Genomic DNA, 22,446 nt, shown 5'->3' on the forward strand with positions numbered 1-22,446 from the left:
GGTTCTAATTATAAGAGTTAATTGACTAATTTAAAAAGATTAGAAAAATAAGTTAAGTTTGTTATTTATAATAAATAGATGTTGTATTTCTTAAAATATCTTTGCAAATCAAATGTATTAATTAGAACTACCATTATTAAAAGTACTACCTCAGGAAAAAAAGGATAAATATGAAAAACAAAATGGATTGGGATCTTATATTTAGGACCAAAATGGATTTTGTTATATATATAATCTTTATACACTATCTCCTAAATATTAGAGGTAGATAAGAAATTTATTTTGATTCTAAATAAAATACTTTAATCTATGTTGTCTTTCAAATTTATAATTTTTTTCCTAAGTAATCCTATTTTTTTTAATTTAGAGGGAAGACGCTAAAGACATAAAGTTATAAGTGGGATCCTAGCCTCTCACTTGCAAGAGGACCTTACATGCTATTATGCTATAAGATTTTTGGCTAAGGATTCCTATTAGTTACACATATTATACTATTTCGAGTCTTTATGAGGTGTTTAGGTAGAAACAAAATCATGATTTTAAAAGTACTTTTATCATATACAAAGTAAATGTATAGAAGAATTTGTTTTGATACATGAAAAAGTGTTTCTGAAAAGTGTTTTCGGAGTTACCCAAACACTCCTTGATATAAAATACCCCAATCCACTTTGTCTTTTATCTTTTATGTTTATTCTTTTTCTCAATGTAGTCTTTATACTTGTTTTTCATGTTAAATATTTCATTAAGTAGTAATTTTAACTAATACACATTATTAGCAATGATGTTTTTAGAAAAATAACACATGTTTATTATAAATAAATAACTTGACTTTTTATTTTTAATTTACTCTTATATTAATATCTGGATGTACTATTAGGGAGGGTAGTGTTATATATGGAACTAAATTCTAATTAGCCCCAAGATACTTTTAGGTTTTATTAGCTATAACAGTAATAATTTAACCCATCCTTGCGCAGCATGTTTTTAAAGGGGAAAAACAAACAAAACTTTCGCATGCAAGATGCTTCCTTTTGCACACAAAATCCACCTAATTCTAAAAACGTCTTGGAAAACATATAGAACTTACTTGACAGAACTCTAGAAATCACTTATAAACATGTTTTATATAAGTTGAGATAAAATTTTACTCACATACTTATATCATATAAATAACTATTAAAAGGTTATTTATAAACTATTTCAAATGGGTCATACTGCCCACAAAATACATGCAATCATTGTTTTTTTAGACCGCACAATTCACTAATTGTTTGTGTTTCAATTATTTGAATGATTGAAAGATTTGAATTTGAATTATTTGAAGTTAAATGAGTAATGACAGCATTTAATATCATAGGCTATTCATTTATAGAGGGGATAATTTGTTGACGGGTCGTTGCGTGGAATATTACAAACCTAAAAAGGTTCAAACTTTATGGATATTCAAGAGCCAATAGCATCTCTAGAAGAAGATGCTACTTCGGCGAGGAAGTAGGAATCAGTGATAGGCTTGATTCTGTTGAGGTAAAGCGAGACCTATACTCTTTTAATACCAAATATAAAAGTTATTCAGTTAATTTGAATAATCAAATATTGCTTTTATCATGAATATAAGATATCGAATAACTTTGTTGTTCGAGTTTATAATTAATTTTTTTCAAATTATTTTCATTTATTGCACATGTTAAGGGAATTTCTATTATGGGTGGTTCTGATGCATATGGTCAAATTAAGATGGTAATTTAGAAAAATTAACACGTTTGATACTAATAAGTAATTTAACTAATATTTGTAAATTAGTTGGTTAGCTCGAATATTAAAAATGGAGGAAGTATTAGTTTATATATAAGCTAGGTAATTAGTTTGGAAAAAACAATAAATACAAAAGATAAAAAGGATTGAAATTTTATATTTAAAATCAAATGTAATCTTCTACTAGCGTCTACATTAAGAATTAGGAAAAAATACTTTCACTAGAAAAACAAAAGAAGATGCGCCATTTCAATTAAAAAAAAGAGATAAGGTTTGTCCAGCATCCTGATATATTCTATCAAGTGCGTTCAACATTTAAAAATATTTTGCTGTGCGTTTAGGATTTTGAAGTATTTTTCAGATATATTCAATACTCAAAAATAATTTGTGGTTTATTTTTTTTCAAAGTATTAATTTTTTAAAAGCCATTGTATTTTTAAAATATTATTTTGTGAGCAATTTTAATTTTATCATTAACTTCTCAAAAAATCCATTTAATAAACACATACAAGTACCATAAAGTATTTTTCAAGGTGTTAAATAAACTACAAAATACTTTAAAGTATTTTGTCATTAACTCCTCAAAAATTCCATTCAATAAATATATACAAGTACCATAAAGTATTTTTCAAGGTATTAGATGAACTACAAAATACTTTAAAGTACCAGATACACTTGCAAAATATTCTAGGTGCTGTACACATTACAAAATATTTTAAGCTATTGAATACATCTGGTAAAATATTTCAAGATGCTTGATGCATATTAAACTTAAAGAAATATTACCTCCAGTCTTGTTTATAAACAAGATTTTATGATTAGGACTAGAGAGTTAATGAAAACGTTTTTTGGGCCAACCATAGAAACACTAACTTAGTACCGTACAATAAAACCAACAAATTACGGCGAAAAGAATCAGTCATTTTGCGCGAGAAGTTAAAAAAAAAAAATCAAAATCTTTGATATATTTTCGGTTCTACTGTGGTTGGGTCTCACATGCTATGTGTATTAATATGGAAACACACGAGTGTATTGTCACTGTGTAATCGCTAATGAAAATTGATTTAATTAAAAACTTGTCAACCATTAGAAAATAGGAATCTTGAAATTGACCCATGCAATGAGATTGCTTCCTTGATACCTACGAATTTCAATAATTGACATGGCAAAAAAAAAAACATGCATATATTCATAGAAAATTGTCAACTACTACTTCCGATCCTAATTATAAAACCTTGTTTGTAGGTTAAAACCTTATTTGTAACCTATAAACAAGGTTTTATAACTAGGATCGGAGGTAGTATTTAAAATTAGTACTTCGTAGTCTCAAAAACGAGAAATTTGGTAAAAAAAAAAATTCCTATTTAAAAATTTAATTAGCTAAAAAGATCTTAATTTAAGTGAATGTAAGTATAACTCATGAGTTCAATGTATCTTCCATTATGTGCAGCATACTATCTCCGATCCTAATTATAAGACCTAGTTAACTAATTTGAGAAAGTTAAGGAAAGAAGTTAAGTAAGTTAGTTATTTATAATAAATAAGTGTTGTCTTTCTTAAAATATCCTTGTTAATCAAGTGTATTGGCTAGAACTACCATTATTAGAAGGACTATCTTAGAAAAAAATGTATAAATATTAGAGACAAAGTGAATTAGGGTCTTATATTTAAGACTAAAATAAAAATCTAATAAGGTCTTATATTAAAGACCGAAAGTAGTACTCCTCCGGTCCTTATTATAAGACCCAATTTGACTTTTTATTTGGTCCTAATTATAAGACCCAATCTATTTTCTCTCTTATATTTATGCATTTTTTTCCAAGATAATCTTTCTAATAATGATAGTTTTAGCCAATATACTTAATTAGTAAGGATATTTTAGGAATAACAACACTTATTTATAACCAACTTAACTTACTTCCTTAATCTCCTCAAATAAGTCAATTGAGTCTTATAATTAAGACAGGAGGAGTATTATCTTTCCACACAGCCAAAAATATATTGTATATAGCGAAAGATACTTTGTACTACAATAGATCATAATTATAACTCCTCAAAGTCATATCTTTTTAGCCAATTAAATTTTTAAATGGGGCAAATTTCCCCCAAAAACTGTCACCTATTTTTATTTTATGGATTGCATGCATCGGAAATTTCAGCGTTCATGAGTCTATACGGCGTCGTTGGGGTTCTCTTCCAAATTCCAATCCAACTGCAAAGTTCATATTTCCTTCTCGACCTTTGGGCTCTTCACTTCTTTTTCCCTGTTTGCCGCCGCCGTCGCCGCTCTCTTTGGGTGGCGATCTGAGTTTACCTGATTGAACTCGGTGAGTAAGAGCGAGTCATGGGCAGCGAGTTTAGGTACGAGATCGCTCAGAATGCGTACATAAAGCTCGTGCTCCACTCCCTCAAGCACAAGACATCCGCCGTTAACGGCATCTTGATCGGCCGCGTCTCTTCAAACGATGTCGTTGAGATCGCTGATGCAGTCCCTCTTTTCCACTCTGGCCTGGGGCTTCTCCCGCAACTCGAGATCTCCCTTATATTGGTTACTGCTCTCTCGCTTTTTAACGTTGTTTTGTATAATTTTATGTATTACGATTTGCGAATTGGCCGCATTCAATTCAATTCTTACTGAAAGTGGTGTGAAGAATGAAGCTTGCTGGATTGTGAAGTCTTTTCTGGTTTTTGAAAATTGCATGTTCTGGTCAATTTGTATTGGCTTGATTTGGATTGAAGCAAAAGTTGCTTCATTTTAGCTCCACTTTTTCAACTTTATCTAATAGCCTGTCAGTTTATTTGTAGTTGAATTTATGCACATAGATTCTCAGTTGAATTCTGTTTATCTTGCAATGAACGGTTTGGGAGATAGATCGAGGAGCACTTTTCTGCTAAAGGCCTCAACATAGTTGGCTATTTTCACGCAAATGAGAGGTCTGATGATTATGCACTTGGTGGTGTGGCAAAGAACATTGGGGATCATATCTGCCGGTACTTTCCCCAAGCAGCCACTCTTTTGGTATGTGCTGCAATTTGAATTGAAGTGTTCAAGCGATTCAAAGCTCTTTAACTTTTATGCTGCTCTAGTAACATCTCTGTGTTCTTTCTTGGATTATTTTCAGTTGGATAACAAGAAGCTTGAGGCTTTGAAAACTAGCAAGGAACATGGTCCTGTAATGCAGGTTATTAGCATTCTTAACATCTGAAACTATATTCACCAAGGTTTCAATCTTTGGTGGTATTTTCTCATCCTTTTTGCGTTTGATTATGTGCAACTTGGTTTCTTTGTGTTAATTTTTTTTTCCTTTTCCTTTTTCTCTCTCCTCGACATGTTTTAAATTGGGAGTTGTCTTTATTTATTTGTGGATTTAATAGGGTGTATCAGCCCATATCTGATGGCAAGAGTTACTGAATTGCATAGTTGAATATTTTGCTACATTTGGCATGATCTTTAACCTCAAGTTACTAATTAATCAGATAACAAATATTCAGCGTTCTGGTTATGAACACTAACTGATATCTTCTCATGCATAATTTAATCGTTGATCAGGATTGCCCTTGTGTTAAGTTTATTGACCTTCTTGTTAGTGCTTATTGATAGCTTCAAAATCCTATTAAAAAATTTTCATGATCTGAATGTTCTCAGTAATTTCATTTTCGTGAACTTTCCTAAACTTTGCTTAGGTGCTAGGATGCTCTGTTTAAAAATTGTCTTCTCGTTTGTTTCTATTGTTCTCCTTTCATCTACTTGTTTTTAGGATAAAATTATTTAGGAACGAGGATCAAACACTAATGTTATAGGCCGCTAGCAGTATAGGACTACAAGCTTCACCCATCTGCTGTTCTCTCTCCCCATATGCGGCAGGAAATCAAATTCCAAATTTGTGCAAAAGGAATTTTATTTTGACTAAACGCTGATACTTTCATTCACAATCTAAAATCAAAAGGGGGGGGAAAAAAGAAGCAAAATCACCTTTCAACATAACCCAACCCAATACTCCTAGGGTAAAAGGATTTTATGTTGTCTGCTTTTCACCTGTCACAAATAACAGTATGTTGAGAAAGGACCTAGCAAAATCCTATCACTCAGAGAATAAGATTGCATTTTAATATGCCTTCCATTTGGTGATGTCAGCGAAAATATTTATGGCGGTTAAGTTTTGCTGATCACACATTATCTTAGTGTTCGTCTTCTTTTTCTCCATCGCTAGTTTTTGTATCAATAGGCCATTGATCTCCCAAAGCTACATTTGTCAATCCACTCCACTATAGGATAAATCCTGCCAGTATCATTTTGTGTTTTATTTTTTTATTTTTATTGGATGTCTGTGATTTTTCATGCTAGTAGCATGATGTCCAATGTGTCCTTATGGATTTATTTTTAGTTATTGTTGATTAAGGCTTCATTGTTGATTTCATTGTTAAAATCTTTATAATTAAAATTCATGGGTATGTCTATATACATGTGTATGCTAGTTGTTGTGTTTATGCTGGAATGATGTGTATATAGCTCGAATGGTTCCTGCTTGCCCAGTATGATAAATAGTCATGGTTTGGCTGGATATGTTAACCAAGATTATCCTGTTTTAGCTTTATATTCGGGATGCATCTAAGAACTGGAAGCTGGGACGGTCAGATGGAAACCCAATATTCACTTTCAAGGATCCAGCGGCAAATGTGGTCTTGTTGGACTATATTTCATCTGAGAAATGGAGTGACGTAGTGGATTTTGATGATCACCTCGATGACATAAGCAAGTGAGCATTTCTCTACTACCACTTCCGTTTCTGACCGGCGATTTTCACATGTGTGCATTTTACTTTACACGGTTTATATACTTCTTTTCAGGGATTGGCTAAACCCAGGACTCTTCAACTGATCCAATCTCTATAGTTCTTTTTCATTTTGCCAGTGAATGACGTTCATGCTTATTATGGTGCTTATGCTGGATTCTCAACGGTGAGAAAGTTAAGAAATAACTTTAAGCTCCGGGTAAGTTAGTTTAGGAAGTTTCTGCTGATGTATAAACCAGAAATTCACATCCTACGGAACAATTTTCAGTGTCTGATTCAGTGAAGCGCTTTGTTTTCCATGGTGGCGGCTGCATTTGCAGGATCAACTCTATCATCATGGATGTAAGATTTTAAGTGTATATTTTAAGTATTTATATTTGAATTTCCTTGCGTTGCTTGCAACAAGTTACTAGTGGCAGAATAAACATTTGATGTGGCCACTTCCACCATGCTGGGTAATCTGGATTTATCACTGAGATAGACCCGGTGAGAGATCAAAATTTGTGAGATTGGTCCATTAGTTTGAATTAGCTTTCGTAATCTATAGCCAGTTTTGTTAGCTACTTTGTAATATTGTTTCATCAATCGTCACCATAACACCCGTCTTGCTCATATATGGCGTTTGTTGAATGGGGTCTAAAATAATAGGATTTCGCTTACATCGTTCTTCGATACAAGCGGGTCAAAATAAACGCAGTAATGTCTTTTTCCTATTTATAAGTACTTAAATCTACAAACTGAGAAATGTATTACATTGATATTACTGGTTTTTAATATAAGGGAGTGTTTGGATAAAAACCAAACCATGGTTTCAGAAGTGCTTTTAAGGATTACGAAGTAAATATGTGGAGGAGGTTACCTCGTTTTGCGGAAAAGTGCTTCTTGAACCACGGTTTTGGAGCACCCAAACAGAGCCTAAGAGTTAGTTGACTAATTTGAGTAGATTAAGAAAGTTTGTTAAGTTATTTATAATAAATAAGTACTGTTTTTAAAAAAATATTTTTACTAATCAAGTGTATTAATTTTAACATTTGATAAAACTTTGAACATGCAACAATTACGAGAATTATTTTGAGAAAAAATATAAATATAAGAGATAAAGTGGATTAAGGTTTTATATTTAGAATTAAATTAAAAGTCAAACTAGATCTTATATCAAGGACTGAAGGTAGCAGTTTTTTTTTTTATATATTTACTCACTTAAAAAAAGTATTAAAAATGTGTTTTATATTTTTTCTTACCTATTTTTTTAAATCTTTCTCTGTATTTATTATGTTAACATAGGTAAAACTGGAAGGGAAAAAAAAACTCGTTAGTTATCATACAAGTAATTTACATTTAGAAACATTTTTTTTTCATAAGTGACTGGTAAATAAGAACATAATGGTATAAAACGTGCCACAGTTACGTTTTAGGATTTGACATTAAAATGTGAGAATTTGCAGCTCTCTTCCAAATTCTGTGGCACCCAGATTTGAATTTGTAGTTTATGATCTAAAGTTCCAGTTGGTTCGTGGAAGCATTTTGATAAAAGTGAAAATGCAAATGAAAAATGATTGAGTTTGAAAACATGTTTTGTACGACTGAAAATTTTCATGCAAATCAGATCGGTTGCTAGGGCCTAGGAGGGGCAAAGTGCGAATATAAATAAAATAGATTTAGGTTATGTTGGTGAAAAACGGGCTCCTAAGTAATCATAGGAAATGGAGTTCCCATTTTAATGAAAAATGTTTTTTTTCTAGATAAGTCAAACCAGACTTAAAACTTAATATAAAATATCTTTAAAAACTTATTTTGAAAAATGAACTTTGATTTCTTTTTTCGGCAGGCAAACACGAATTTTGATTTAACAAGGGGAAAATTCAATTAAAAAAAAAAAGAATACGTCCCAACAGTTTATTCATAACTCAAAAGACCCAGATTAAAAATAGAACACATTCTTTTTGGTAAGAAAAAAAATGAAGCACCTTGAATTGCTGACGGATTTTTTTTTTTTGGGACAAAATAACGCTTACTCTTATCTACGTTTACTTAATGGGCCTCCAGATCCATGAAGCCCATTAAATTTGGACCTTTGTTTGCAGGCCTAGACCAACTGAACTGATCAAGAAGTCCATGAAGCCCATTTTACCCTGGCTGGGGGGGCTTACCGAACTCGCGCCTGCCTTTGTCCGAAAATGGCACTTCTGATATTTGATATTTCCCGCAAAAACCCTAAACCCTAGTCTTCTTTGCTGGACGTTGATCAGACCTCAGTTGCGCCTTTGTTCCCATAGTCGATATGGCTTCCGCAGCAATTTTGAATGACAATGACATTTCCGATTATTCTGAAAGTGAAGACGAGGAAATGGTAGGACCCGACAAGACCGAAGGAGGAGAACTGGAAGACGATTCTGGTTCTGCTTCTGAAGATTCTTTTGACGGCGATAATCCTCTCGCTAATGATATCTTCCAAGAAAGTGACGAAGAAGGTATGTTCTTCAGCCACTCTTAAGTTTGCTATTGTTGCTCTGTTGCCTTAGGTGTTCTCTGACGTTTGTATTTCTTTCTATAGCAGGTGCTGAAGAGGAAAGGGATGACTCAGCTTCGGGTACGTATTCGGATTCAGATTCTGATGATGATATTGAGAAAAAGTCAAGAGCTATTGATGAAGAAAGGGCGCGAGAAGAAGAAGATGCAGAAGCTGAAATGAAGCTCAATATTCAGGGAGAATCTGATGAGTTTAAATTGCCGACCAAGGAGGTTTTCCTCATCGATACATAGTTTTTGATGCTCAGATTGTTATGCTTGATGAATGTTCTATAATCCATGCGAAATCTTTTGTATTGCGCTTACATTTTTGTTCTTGTTTCTAATTCTTAGGAGCTCGAGGAAGAGTCTCTACGTCCACCTGATCTTCCAAATCTTCAGAGAAGAATCAAAGAGAGTTAGTTACACTATCTGTGCTTCAGGCTCTTTTTTCACGTTGTCTTCTTTGTCATTATTCTCATCATTTGAATTGAATGTTTACGCTGTTCTAGTTGTTCGAGTTCTTTCCAATTTTAAGGCCTTGAGGGAAGAAGGGTCAACAAGGAAGGATTACATTGACCAGCTTAAGAAAGATTTATGTTCATATTATGGGTATAACGAGTTTCTTATTGGGGCTTTGGTTGAGGTTCGTATTATTGAATTGTACTTCTGCATCTCCTTCTCTTTGACTTTTCTCTCCTCTTACTTTTGCCTATAAGGGAAGCTGTATCTTGTTTGTGAAGGTTTGTCCGACATTTGAACATTTTGTGTTTAATTTTTCAGTTGTTTCCAGTCGTTGAACTGATGGAATTGATTGAAGCCTTTGAAAAGCCACGGCCTATATGTTTAAGGACTAACACTTTGAAGGTAGGATAGCCTGCTCTCATTTTTGTCATCCTGGGTTGATATTTCCATTTGGTTATAACCTTGTTTCCTAGTGATTCTCTTTTGCATTAAAGCAGAAACTTGTCTTTTTTGTACACTTAGACACGCAGACGGGATTTGGCAGATGTTTTAATAAACAGAGGAGTAAATCTAGATCCTTTAAGTAAATGGTCAAAAGTAAGTATTCATCTCTTACATAGTGTTTCTATATCTTATTTTGTTATCATGAATACGAGGAACTTTCTAATTTTGTGACAGGTTGGGCTTGTTGTGTATGATTCTCAAGTACCAATTGGTGCCACTCCCGAGTATATGGCTGGTTTCTATATGGTAGGTGGTATTATCCTTCTATGGCTTCTTGCCCCATTACATTTAATATTGCATGATCGACTAAGGATTAGCTCATTAACTATTTGCAGCTTCAAAGTGCTAGCTCTTTTCTGCCGGTGATGGCCTTGGCTCCCCAAGAGAAGGAACGGGTTGTTGATATGGCGTAAGTGATACTTTATTTTCTGTAGCCTGCTCACACGGAATTTTTATGCTGTTTTATTGTGATATTCTATTGTTGCTCAATATTATTTGAGCAAGTCATATCATATCCTCATGGGGTGCTGATCTCAGCTATTGGCAAGTTATCTTTCCACTCAGGTGGGAAAGACTTGATGTTCTATATACTGGGAGTGAGATGCCAAGCTCTTGATAGTTGTTCCCCTTGTATCTTACTTCTTTAGAACCAATACTCATTTGCATCTGCCCTTCTTCTATATGAAGCAATTAATCATTTGAGTCCTGCCATTCGCTGTACTTGTCACTTGTAGGATGTGGTTGGTATACATTCCAGTTAGCTCAAAGCCTTGGTTGATCCATTATACGTTGTCAATTTTGAACTTGATATCCAGCTTGCTGAAATAGTACCATGCTTGTTTAATTACATTTGGTATGCAGTGTTGTATGCTATTAATTGGGCTAAATCTTTATTTCCAAAAGCATGTTTTGATAACTATGGTTGATTTGGCGTGCTCAAGATATTGCCAACTTTGTATGGGGGCAGTAGCAGTCTCATATTCTATGTCGTTTGATTTTGAGTCTAGTTCAGCAAAAGTTTCAGCTTATTGTCTCATTTGAATCTAGTTGCCCTTTGCTCTTAGTATGCCCTTAGCCAGCACAAATTTTACCCTATGGCTCTTTTCGTTCAAGTATGAATGGTTTGAATTGGTTTTTTGGGAGATGGATGATTACACGGATGACATAATCTTTTATGTCTCAAGTACGTCTTTACTTTAGCTGCAGTGCTCAATATGCCTCGTTCACTTCAATTATGATCTTACACAGGTTTCTGGTGTTGATAAATCCTCTTTTCTTGCTGATCATATCCTCTTTTTCTGCTGATAATGTATGCTTCTTGCAGAGCTGCACCTGGTGGTAAAACAACTTATATTGCTGCTCTTATGAAGAATACTGGTATATTGACATATCTTACTGAACATTTACTGTTTGTTTATTCATGCTTGTTTTCTTATAGTAGTTCTATCAATTGTAGGAATTGTTTTTGCAAATGAAATGAAGGTGCCCCGGCTTAAATCACTTACGGCAAATTTGCATCGTATGGGAGTGTCAAACACTGTAGTCTGTAACTACGATGGAAAGGAGGTTAGCTAACCTACCAAACCGTGACTTGTCTACACCATAGAGTTCTATTTCTCTGATTTTGCATCTTATTGTCGTTTGAATTTATCTGTATCCTTTTGTGATATGATGATCATCTGAGTTGGTTGCAAAGGGAAAAGGCCTGTCTTTCTCTCTTATCACATGATTATCATGCATCTGAGAGGATTTGAATACAAGGGATCTATTTATGATTGTCTGTGAATGGAGAATAAACCTTAATGTATGACTTATGTTTTTTTAAGCAGTTTCTGGGCCAACGAGAGGATTTGAATACCAATGACAGTATGGACTGAACATGATGAAAATGCCACTCTTTTGATTTGTCTTTGTAATTAGTAGAGGTTAGCTTATTGGTATAACCATTTTGTTAATAAATATATTTGAAATCAATCGTTGGACCTTGGTAGGGGTCAGTGGTTGTGCATGGGGATTTATGCTTCAGCGGTACTTCTGTGGTGATATTTTAGATCAGTGATTTTGTCTACTGTTTCTACACGATGGAATTGTTCGTCTGTTTTAGTCAAGATTTTGACTTTTATGGAAATTCTTTGATCTCCCTTAATTTCTTAATAATATTACTTGGTCTCTGTTTCTATTGTATTTATGGACTGGAAAAAGAATGCTGGTGTTGAAAATGAATTTATGGGGAAATGAATGCTAGAAGTAGGTCTACTGCTATTGAACCTATCCATGCACCCACTATATAGTATAGGGCTGTTTTTTTGCGTAGAAGTTTCAAAGTGATTCACATGTCACTGCAAATTATAAGTTTTACAATGACATTGAATGCTGTTAAATGCTAAACCTGTTGTGTGTCTAAATTATTCTATTTCAGCTCCCCAGGGTCTTGGGTCTCAATTCTGTTGATAGGGTGTTATTGGATGCCCCTTGCAGTGGTACTGGGGTAAGACAATGTTTAAAATACAATATTTATTTTTCCACTTTCTAGATTTCTTGTTTTTTATTCCTTCTAATATTCTAGAAAGGCACTAAGGGTTTCTCTCTGCAGGTTATATCTAAGGATGAGTCTGTAAAAACCTCTAAAAATCTAGAAGATATACAGAAATGTACCCATCTACAAAAGGTAATTTTATTTTCATTGAAGTTTTATTTGAGAGAGATGAGATAAATGAATGGAGTGAGAACGTGGTTATGGCTCTCAATTTTTCCTATATTTTGAATCTCAAATTTAACTGAGATTGAGATCAATGAACTGGTCCTGTAACTGGCAGCTGGCCATAACAATGGTTATAGTTTCACTTTGCTCTTTAGGAATACTTCTTCTCTGGGTTCATGCGACCATACGTTATAGATATAAAGTTAACCTTTTAGGCTATGTTCTATCATGTTCTTTATTATTCTGAATTTAATAGATTTCGTTCTATTTCCTATAGCAATTGATTCTTGCTGCTATTGACATGGTGGATGCTAATTCAAAATCTGGGGGTTATATTGTTTATTCGACATGCTCCATCATGGTGGCAGAGGTTAGTTACGCAGTCCAAACTGTGAGATTCAGTGCCTTTGTTTTTTTTTTTTAAATCATGTATCTTTAATATTTCTTTCTTTTTAATCTTCAGAATGAAGCAGTCATTGACTATGCTTTAAAAAAGAGGGATGTTAAACTCGTGCCATGTGGTCTTGACTTTGGGCGTCCTGGGTAATGATCGTATTCCTTTTATTTCTCACGCAGTTGTTTTTGATTGTTGAGTATTCCTCATGCCATTGACAATTGTTTTCTATCAGTTATATAAGGTTTAGGGAACAACGTTTTCACCCTTCATTGGAAAAGACAAGGCGTTTCTATCCTCATGTTCACAATATGGATGGTTTTTTTGTTGCGAAGGTATAAATATTATTTTTCCTATTAAAACATTGCCACTTGTGTTTACTAATGAATTGCCGGTTCTGAAACAGATATATGCCACGATATATGAATTGAGACTTAAAATTGCATTTAAGCACTACTATCTGGTTATGTCAGTATCTATGTTGTTTCATGTAATCATGTCCTGTAACCAATTTAGTACTCCCTCCGGTCCTAAATATAAGACCCATTTTGTAATATAATTTATACTAAAAAATGGGTCTTATACTTGGTACCGGAGGAGTAATATTCTTCTGAGGTGTTTATGGATGCATATGCATTTCCTGATGCATGATTTGAACTCACTGCCCTGCGAAGAATTTTGTCTGGGGATGTACAAACAACTAACTCCGTATGTCTGCTTGCGTATGTGACTGGGCATAATGCCCTTACGGTGTAGGCTGGCTAGTTGGGTGAAATGTTCATGAATGATAAATTTGTCTTTGAGATTTTTAAAATTCTCTGGAATACATATCAAATAGTGCACCAGTTCCTAATTCCTATTTTTGTTTCCGACAATAAATCTATCTACTTGGACTGCCAATATTGCTAGCTAGTATAAATTTTCTACTTTGTTGAGATTAGCTGGTAAAATGGACACTGTTTCGGTCTGGTACTCAAGATGTAATAGTTCTGCCTAGATCAGTTTAATTTTAATTTGCTGTACGATGTTCTATAGTTGAATTGTGAATATGATAGGAAATGCTTATGAGAGTTTGAAGTGTGATGGCTCATTATTTAGATTGGCTCAAAACAAAACTTTGTTGTTTATATTCTTTGGATCTGTATTTGGTAGTTGAAAAAAATGAGCAACTCAAAGCCAAGTGCAAAACCATTAGAACCGACAGAAGAGGAGGAAGGTGCCCAGCTTGTGAATGAAAAGGAGGTTACAAGTAATGGCGAGAAGCAAGATGCAGATGGCAAGAAGCAAGATGCGGATGGCAAAAAGCAATATGCAAATGCCAAAAAGCAAATTGCAAGTGGCAAAAAACAAACTGCAAATGTTAAAAAGCAAAATGCAAATGGTAAAATACAAACTGCAAACGGCAAACTGGCATCTGAATCCAAAAAGAGGAAGAAAAGGCAATTTCCATCTAGAGAGGAAATTTCGAAAGCCAGGTGAATTTTTTTTTCATGTTTAATAATTGTCTCTACTGGCACTGGGAGGATCGAATGAAGGAGAATGGCTTTAAATGAAACCGTTCTTCCCATTTTTTTCCTCCATTTTCCTCAATCCAAAAATGATGGCAATGAAGAAAATCTCTTCATATGCAATAACTTACATTGCATGTTCATAATTCCTGCAGGGAAGAGAAGAGGAAAGCTTTAAGACAAAAGAAAGGAAAGAAGGCAGGAAGCAAAAAGGCTAAACATGGGGATTGAGCAGATGTAACAGGCCAAGCGGAAGTTGTTATACATGGTTTCTGGAACAGATAAATCACTGTAGTTTTGTGCAGACCAAGACCCCAGAAACAGAAAGATAGGAGTACGAGGTGCTTTCACGTCATTAAATTATAGACTGGGGCGTTCCCTAACGTCACCGTTAGGGCTCAGTTTTGTAGCGTTTTCTTTTCCCTCTATTATTATTGTTTGTGTTTATTACTTTCTTCTGTTCAAAATATAAGCTTGATTTAATCCACTTATGTTTGTCAAAAAATTAATTAAAATCAGTATAAAACAATAAATATGTAAGTCTTGTAAATTTTTTTTTTTAAATGTCTTTATTAATGAAGAGAATAAATCTTTATTTGGATAAAGAGAAAATCAGGGAGAAAAGAAAACTAGGAAAAGAGAATGGGGGGAAATGAGTTTTTTTCCTAGTTGGATGAATGACGAAAAGTGAGGAAAAAAATAGAGGAGAAAATGGGGTTTGGCGTTTAATCTATGTTTTCTTCTTCTAACTTTTCTCTTAACAAAGGGAGAGAAATGAGACACATCTCACTTTTACCCTTGTGCACCAAGGCGCTGAGAAAACGTACGTTTATGTTTAAAATTCACTCTATTCTTCTAGCATATTTTTCTTTAAGAAAATAATTATGAAAAAAAAGCTGCAATTTTTTTTTTTTTAATTTAACTGCTTTTGCAAAGAAAGATCTGGCCCTTTTTTGTGCCGGTAGGGTTTGGATCTTTCTATTTCAAAAATTTTAATCGCAAAAAAAGTATAATTCATTTTATATTTTATTTTTATTATTTGTTAATAATGTTAGGTAATGTATAATTTATGGATATCCTTGTAATATATTTAATTTTAAAAATTTATTTACTTTTTATTTTTAATCTTAAAATATATCATTTTTCTAAAATTGTTTTGTTTAAATTATTTGAATCATGAATATTTGCTTATCTTATTTTCTCTCTCTGTGAAATAGTGTAATATTTTTTCTCCATATTTTTTCATTTCATTTTTTTTACTCTTAACTTTTCTTTTCATCTAAATAGAGTACAAATAAAAGAAATAAAAAAAAAAGAGGATAATATATGGGAGCAAAAGTGATGGGAGAAAGTATGCGTCATAAATAAATAAAATATGTAGGGGCAAGTAAAGTCCCTTCAAAATTCAATCGAGAAAACATGGTGGGTTGGAGGCAAATTACACTTTTACTAGAAACATATCGGCAAGGTAAATGAAAGGGGAAATGTAATTCTCAGTCACTTTTTGTTTAAAATGTCTCTCTCTTTCGCTCTTTCCATGTCTGGTAAATATTCGTAGCCATCTTTTATAGTTAACGTAGGATATATAACCAATAGCAAAAGAAAATATGCTGCATATGTTAGAGGTAAAATTAAAAAAACTTATTAAATGATTAGACAAAATTGAAATGTATCATACCCAAAAAAAAAAAAACCAAACTCCTCCAACAAAATATATATATTATATTTTGAATCAGAGGCAGTATTTTGTTTTTGGGTTTCGCCTACGGCATCCTATTTATTACATAAAAAATGCATATTGGAAAGGGAAAAAATTATATCAAAAAAAAAAGGTATCGGTGATCCTCATGCTGCCTAGGGGTCAAATTAAATTAAATTTAAAATGCAGCAAGCGATACAAACCAACATCGTTCGCTTGTTGAAACCAAAAATTAACTAGGTCCTAAATTAACTAAAATCAAAATTGCTAATAAAAAGAGGGGTTTTTAGTTGACTTTTTTCAAATATAAAAACTACCTTGTAAATAAATTGACAAACAATTCTAAATACCTTTTTTTTTTTGGGCTTTTCACCAAAGCTTTGGCCGTGGTCACCCCTTCTCTCTGTTTTTTTTGGGACATGACAATGACTATATCTAGTAGGACTCTTTTTTGTTAGACAAAAAATATATAAATACATACATTTATGTAAAGCTAGTAATATGGGTTAAACTCGTGAGTTTAATTAAAAAGTGGTGGGTTGGGTTAAAAAAATGTGGAACTGTTTGATGCAGGCCTTTTAGAGTCTGTTTGGTTGGAGGGGAGGGGAGATGAGCCCCTCCCCTCATTTGGTTTGAAATTTTGGGGGGGAGGGAACCCAAAATCTCCCCTCCCCTTCCCTTCCCTTCCCTTATTTTGGTTCCCTCTAAATTGGGATTTTTTGGAGGGAAGTTAAATATCCTAACTAATTTACCCCCATTAATTTTATAATATTCCACCAAATGCCCCTGGAGGTAAATGTTTTCTTCTTCGTGGATCTGTTCGGCAATCACTCTCACTCGCCTTTCTTTTCTGTGCGGTGCTGTTCCTCTCACGATCGTTGTCCCTGCCGTCACCGTCACAACCTTCTCTGACAGCCACCGGCGTCTTCGTTCAGGTAATAAGTGGCCGAGTTCGTTCCTGATTTTGCTCTGAATTTGCGTAGTGCCGTAGTTGAACGAACTTACCTGAACGATTGTGTTATGTAGCAATGCATTATGTAGCATTTTGCTTTGTGCCTTACCTGAATGTAATATTTTGCCACCGGCGTCTTCCTTTTTAACATTTTGCTCTGTCACTACTATCAAGTTTGTGAAAACCTCTCCTCCAATGCTTTGAAGTTTCGTGGCTTTATTTGACTGTGCTGATAGATTGTGTTATATAGCATAGCAAAACTGGTTCTGAAATCCGAAACATTGCCATTGATTCTTTGCCTTCTATCACTGCCGCCAGCGTTCTGAAATCCCTCTTACATATCTGTATTTCTGCTCTTTTCGAAATATTGCCATTGACTGTGCTGATGGTTTCTGTTTTTTGGGAAAATATATATGAAGTATAGTGCGATCTCTCTATCACCTTTCTCTCTCATATGTTAAAGCTAACCACGATGAAGGACTGCCTCTTCGACCTGGTCCTACTCCTCATTAACATAGGCACATTGCTTCTATGCTGTTATAATATATCAGAAAGAACCTTTGATCAGAGTCTTATGGGAGGAATTGATGAAATTCTTTTCGCATCTTAGGCTTTGTTTCTTCACCTTGTAATGATATTTCTGGCATATATAACCTCCCTTTCATATCACTCCGATTCTAGTCTACTTGAGAGCACATTGCGTTTTTGGGAAGTTTCATATTTATCATATTTTCATGATCCATGATATATATAAATATATATATATCTGAATGCATCACATCTTGCTTATTTATAACAAAGACGAAGATGCAGCGATGCTAATGAAAGTGGGTAGAGGAGTTCACTGAAAAAATTGCCATGGGTACAATGTTGAACACCAATCCTCACTATACTTCATCTTGGCATAATCAAACTTATAACAGCATAGAAGTAGCAGCGTGCCCATGTTGATGAGGAGCAGGACCAATCGAAGAAGCAGTCCTTCACTCCTTTGAGGTGTCATCGAGCTCATGGTTAGCTACAAAGTTGCATTTTGATTCTCGCTCATTTCTTTGTGTTTATGTTGTTGCCAATGAACAATGAGCAGTAGGGACTAAAATAGCTAGTTCATGACTTTATTATATGTGTCTTTGCTAAGTTATTAATATGCAAATTTTACTTATTTTGTTAGATGGACATGGAAACTCAATACTACTTATTGGTGCGGCAATGGCTTGAATTGCATCATAAAGTAATAGCTCTACTTGTACGTATTAGTGCGCAAGTATATGAGAATGAAGTTCGTCATCCACAAATAAGTTATAGTTTGAGTGGCAAGAGAGAAAGGGTACGGGATGAAATAATGAATAGAATAAGTAGTTGTCCATCTAGTTGAAACATCATTAGAATGTCTCCTAGAGCATTCTTAGAGTTGTGTAGCATGTCAGAAAGAGATTGTGGTTTGCAACCCACTAGGTGGTCCAGTGTGGAAGAACAAGTTGCAAAAACTCTTTATATATTAACACACAATGTTAAAAACCGTGAAGTCAATTTTTGGTTTAGGCGTTCTGGTGAGACAATTAGTCGTCATCTTCATATAGTTTTGATGGCTATCATTGAGTTAGAAGAAAAATTTGTTGTACAACCTAATGGGTCAACAATCCCTCTTGAAATTCAAAATGAGAGTAAATTCTTCCCATATTTTAAGGATTGCCTTGGTGCTATAGATGGAACACATATACGAGTCAAGGCGCCTTCTATAGATGCTCCTCGATATCATGGTAGAAAGGAATTTCCAACACAGAATGTGTTAGCAGTATGTACATTTGACCTAAAGTTCACTTATGTGCTTCCTGGATGGGAAGGCACTGCATCCGACTCACGAATTATTAAAAATGCATTAACAAGGGAAGATAGCCTTAAAATTTCTGAAGGTATGGGTTTTACCAATTTTGCTTAAGTTTACATTCATTAGGGATTATAAAACCAATACAGTAATTGTCTTTTATTATGATAGGTAAATATTATCTTGTGGATGCTGGATTCATGTTAACAAGAGGGCTTATAACACCTTATCGGGGAGTTCGTTATCATTTGAAAGAGTATTCAAAAAGAAATCCACCCCTAAATCATAAGGAGTTATTTAACCTTCGACATGCAAAGTTACGGAATGCAATTGAAAGAGCTTTTGGTGTTTTGAAGAAAAGATTTGCAATTTTGTCCAATGCAACCGAACCTACATATGGCATCAAGGTTCAAAAAACGATAATATATGCCTGTATAATTCTTCATAACTTCCTTATGAGTGCTGACCCTGCTGAAGATCTTATAAGAGAAGTTGATAGGGAACTTCTTCAACAGAATACGGCAAATGACAATAACCGTGCTTCAAGTACTGACAATAATGAAGCTGCTCAAGGTGAACTTATCAGAGAATGTATAGCCACTCTAATGTGGACAGATTACTAGAATAATCCTGAGCATGGTTTTGGTGATGATCTTGGGGATGACCTTGAGGATTAGAGTTTGATTTTCTTAGTAAAAGTTTGATTTTGTTGTTTAATGTGCATTACCATATTCAAATTCAGTTTATTGTATTACTTATTTAGTTTAGACTTTGAATTCCATTTAAGACATTCAATTTGTTGTATGACTTGTTTATTTTAAACTTTTAATTCCAATTTAAGACATTCAGTTTTAGACTTTTAATTCCAATTTGTTGTATTATATGCTTATGTCTTTATGTTATAGGATGGCACCAAACAATAGTAAGGAGACACTAAACTGGACAAGACATATGGATGATGCCCTCATTGATGCTTTTATGACTGAATATAATAAGGGCCGCAAAGTTAATGGCACTTTTACATCTACTGCTTATGATAATATTGTTAGATATTTAACTGCTTTGTTTGGTAAGCAAATTGATAAGGACAAGGTCAAAAACCGATGGAAGACTTTAAAGAGAAATTTTTCAAATGTTTATGATATTTTTAAAAGTTTGAGTGGGTTTGCTTGGAACCCAACAACTCATTTGTGGGATGCTGAGCCAGAAGTTTGGGATACACTGATTGAGGTATAATTTCTACTGCATGTTTTATGCTTTCTTTGGGTTTTATGAAGTTTGTACACAATTCTGTTGCATTATATTTCATGAACTTGTTGGATTATATTAGGCTTCCTTATATATGCCTTCTGTTTATGATATATATATGCCATCTGTTGCCGCCTACTATTTATGACCATTAGATTAGAGTTGCTGCCTGCTGTATATGCCTACTGTTGTCGCCTTCTGTTTATGAATGACCATTGGATTTTTTGGGTAGCTGAACTTGTACTGATTATATTCAATACCTTCTGTTTATGACCATTGGATTTTTTGGGTAGCTGAAATTATGACTTGAAGCAGAAATGTTTATGACCGTTGGATTTTTTGGGTAGCAAAAATGTTATATTTTTTGGCTTGTTATATCATCATTTGTCTTTCAATTCAGTTATTAGTGTAACTGCTACGAGCCACCCTTCCACTTATTTGCCTTCTGTTTATTTCATGAACTTGTACCGATTATATTCAATGCTTTCTGTGATTCCTTTCTTTCAATTCAGTCATTAGTGAACTTGCCTACGAGCCACCCTGCAATATGAAAAATTCCTTTCTTTCCTGTGATATGAAAATTAAGTTTCAGATTCATGTAATATTAATATGCACAATTCATCTCCATGCTAATATATTTTATTTCCTCTATTTTTTAGGCTAAACCTAAGGCAGCACAGTGGAGAAACAATCCTTTTCCAAATTATGAGAAGATGCTAATACTATATGGGGTGGATAGAGCTAATGGAGATGAGGGGGAGACAATGCGTGAATGGAGGAAGAGACGTCGTACTCAGGAAGAGACCACTAGAACTGTTAATGATATTGATAACCTTGTTTCACAAGGTAGATATTCATTACAAAATGATGATGATTTTGTTGAGTTAGATGGACAAAATAACTCACATGGACAAGGATTGTCACCTGAAGAAGATAATTCTCCTGTTGCTAATAGTGCTTGTAGTAAGAGGACAAAACGAGCATTCAAAGAGCATGAAAATAATTTAAAGAAACTAACTGAGGCAATATGTCGAGTGGCTGATGCATTAGATAGAGGAACTGAGGCAATACTGCAAGGAAATATAGCCATAACAAAAGCTTCCACTACAAAGATGCAAGCACCACAGCTATCCGGTGAAGAACTTTGCAAACTGCTTGAAGAATGTGGGATTGAGATAGAAAAAATACCTGATGTATATTGCTTCCTTATGAATGATGTTGATAAGCTTAGAACAGCTGTTCAATGTCCGGTTGCAATAAGGAAGCAAGTGATAATGAAGATGTTTTATGGTTCTTATTAAATAGTTGTTTAACCACTTACTATGATGACTTTTGATATAAGCCCAATGTGATTTCTAGCAACTGATGCTTTTTGTATATTTTGATAGATGCTAACAATTTTAGCTTTTTAATAGTAGGGATGACTTCATTTGCCCTATTAGGTGTATGTTTTGTTGAAAGCTTTTGTATTGTTAGCAAAATGTTATAAACTATGATGAAGACATATTTATTTATGAAGAGTTTTATTATCAAGAGTTTTATTTATTTGCATGATTGGTTTTATGAAGACAAAGGCGGTCCATCCTGTTGCTTCACAGTAGGGATTACACCAACGTATATGCAACAAGAGGGAAATAAGGTGTAGAATCAGCGAAAAAATCAATTAAAAAAAAACCATGATACATAATACATTATGGAAGAATCAGCGAAAAAATAAAAAACCGTAAGGTACAAATAGTATTGGTATCAAATTACATATTAACAGTGATTATGTAAATAAATCAAATTAAATTATGAGGCTACCTTTTTTAAATTAAACAAATGAATTAAATTATGAGGCTAACCTTTTTAAATTAAACAAATAGTATGGGTATCAATTTTAAATGAAAAATTTAACGCTTTAATTGATGTTACCCACAAGATAATAATCCAAATAATAAGTAACTTCCTAAATATAAAATTATTAATTTTATTTTTTAGCATATATTATTTTATTAGAGATTATTTAAATTAATTTGTATAACAATAATATATATCAAAATATAAGGGTAAAATAATAAATTGATTATTACCATCCTTCCTCTCCTCCTCTTGAAC

General features: G+C 33.7%; 4 protein-coding genes across 5 annotated transcripts; all 4 read left to right on the top strand.

Moving 5' to 3' along the window:
* The first annotated feature begins 3,972 nt into the window (after positions 1 to 3,972).
* LOC114728758 (ER membrane protein complex subunit 8/9 homolog) lies at positions 3,973 to 7,104 on the top strand. Its single transcript, XM_028915704.1, has 5 exons — positions 3,973 to 4,300; positions 4,625 to 4,771; positions 4,875 to 4,934; positions 6,343 to 6,509; positions 6,601 to 7,104. The coding sequence occupies exons 1-5, from the start codon at positions 4,097 to 4,099 to the stop codon at positions 6,629 to 6,631; spliced, it is 609 nt and encodes a 202-aa protein (XP_028771537.1). The 5' UTR covers positions 3,973 to 4,096; the 3' UTR covers positions 6,632 to 7,104.
* Positions 7,105 to 8,755: 1,651 nt separating this feature from the next.
* LOC114728759 (probable 28S rRNA (cytosine(4447)-C(5))-methyltransferase) lies at positions 8,756 to 15,112 on the top strand. Its single transcript, XM_028915705.1, has 17 exons — positions 8,756 to 9,016; positions 9,100 to 9,287; positions 9,408 to 9,471; positions 9,566 to 9,699; positions 9,837 to 9,920; positions 10,041 to 10,115; positions 10,197 to 10,268; positions 10,358 to 10,431; positions 11,347 to 11,399; positions 11,479 to 11,588; positions 12,442 to 12,510; positions 12,616 to 12,690; positions 13,001 to 13,093; positions 13,187 to 13,266; positions 13,353 to 13,452; positions 14,270 to 14,592; positions 14,781 to 15,112. The coding sequence occupies exons 1-17, from the start codon at positions 8,827 to 8,829 to the stop codon at positions 14,854 to 14,856; spliced, it is 1,860 nt and encodes a 619-aa protein (XP_028771538.1). The 5' UTR covers positions 8,756 to 8,826; the 3' UTR covers positions 14,857 to 15,112.
* A 1,960-nt stretch (positions 15,113 to 17,072) lies between these two features.
* LOC114728757 (uncharacterized) lies at positions 17,073 to 21,894 on the top strand. 2 transcript variants are annotated; one of them, XM_028915703.1, is made up of 3 exons: positions 17,073 to 17,259; positions 20,007 to 20,331; positions 21,009 to 21,894. In XM_028915703.1, the coding sequence occupies exons 2-3, from the start codon at positions 20,008 to 20,010 to the stop codon at positions 21,648 to 21,650; spliced, it is 966 nt and encodes a 321-aa protein (XP_028771536.1). In that variant the 5' UTR covers positions 17,073 to 17,259; position 20,007; the 3' UTR covers positions 21,651 to 21,894. The 2 variants fall into 2 exon arrangements, with proteins under 2 accessions (XP_028771536.1, XP_028771535.1); XM_028915702.1 differs by lacking the exon at positions 17,073 to 17,259 and having other exon boundaries at positions 19,703 to 20,331.
* Positions 17,313 to 19,724, top strand: LOC114728767 (putative nuclease HARBI1). The gene is made up of 2 exons (XM_028915714.1): positions 17,313 to 19,189; positions 19,273 to 19,724. Exons 1-2 carry the CDS (start codon positions 18,664 to 18,666, stop codon positions 19,722 to 19,724), a joined length of 978 nt encoding a protein of 325 aa, XP_028771547.1. The 5' UTR covers positions 17,313 to 18,663.
* Positions 21,895 to 22,446: the final 552 nt, after the last annotated feature.

This window comes from Neltuma alba, unplaced genomic scaffold, assembly GCF_004799145.2.
Source record: "Neltuma alba isolate B1F8T4 unplaced genomic scaffold, ASM479914v2 tig00012567_pilon, whole genome shotgun sequence".
NCBI classification, from domain to species: domain Eukaryota; kingdom Viridiplantae; phylum Streptophyta; class Magnoliopsida; order Fabales; family Fabaceae; genus Neltuma; species Neltuma alba.

What these genes read in the sequence shown, in the direction of transcription:
- LOC114728767 (XM_028915714.1), top strand. Translation starts at nt 18,664, where the DNA reads ATGTCTCCTAGAGCATTCTTAGAGTTGTGTAGCATGTCAGAAAGAGAT. An exon ending in TAGCCTTAAAATTTCTGAAG is followed by an intron (nt 19,190 to 19,272) that starts GTATGGGTTTTA and finishes TTATTATGATAG; the next exon opens with GTAAATATTATCTTGTGGAT.
- LOC114728757 (XM_028915702.1), top strand. Translation starts at nt 19,984, where the DNA reads ATGCTTATGTCTTTATGTTATAGGATGGCACCAAACAATAGTAAGGAG. An exon ending in TTTGGGATACACTGATTGAG is followed by an intron (nt 20,332 to 21,008) that starts GTATAATTTCTA and finishes TCTATTTTTTAG; the next exon opens with GCTAAACCTAAGGCAGCACA.
- LOC114728759 (XM_028915705.1), top strand. Translation starts at nt 8,827, where the DNA reads ATGGCTTCCGCAGCAATTTTGAATGACAATGACATTTCCGATTATTCT. An exon ending in TAAGGACTAACACTTTGAAG is followed by an intron (nt 9,921 to 10,040) that starts GTAGGATAGCCT and finishes TTGTACACTTAG; the next exon opens with ACACGCAGACGGGATTTGGC. An exon ending in CTTTAAGTAAATGGTCAAAA is followed by an intron (nt 10,116 to 10,196) that starts GTAAGTATTCAT and finishes ATTTTGTGACAG; the next exon opens with GTTGGGCTTGTTGTGTATGA.
- LOC114728758 (XM_028915704.1), top strand. Translation starts at nt 4,097, where the DNA reads ATGGGCAGCGAGTTTAGGTACGAGATCGCTCAGAATGCGTACATAAAG. An exon ending in AACATGGTCCTGTAATGCAG is followed by an intron (nt 4,935 to 6,342) that starts GTTATTAGCATT and finishes ATCCTGTTTTAG; the next exon opens with CTTTATATTCGGGATGCATC. An exon ending in CACCTCGATGACATAAGCAA is followed by an intron (nt 6,510 to 6,600) that starts GTGAGCATTTCT and finishes ACTTCTTTTCAG; the next exon opens with GGATTGGCTAAACCCAGGAC.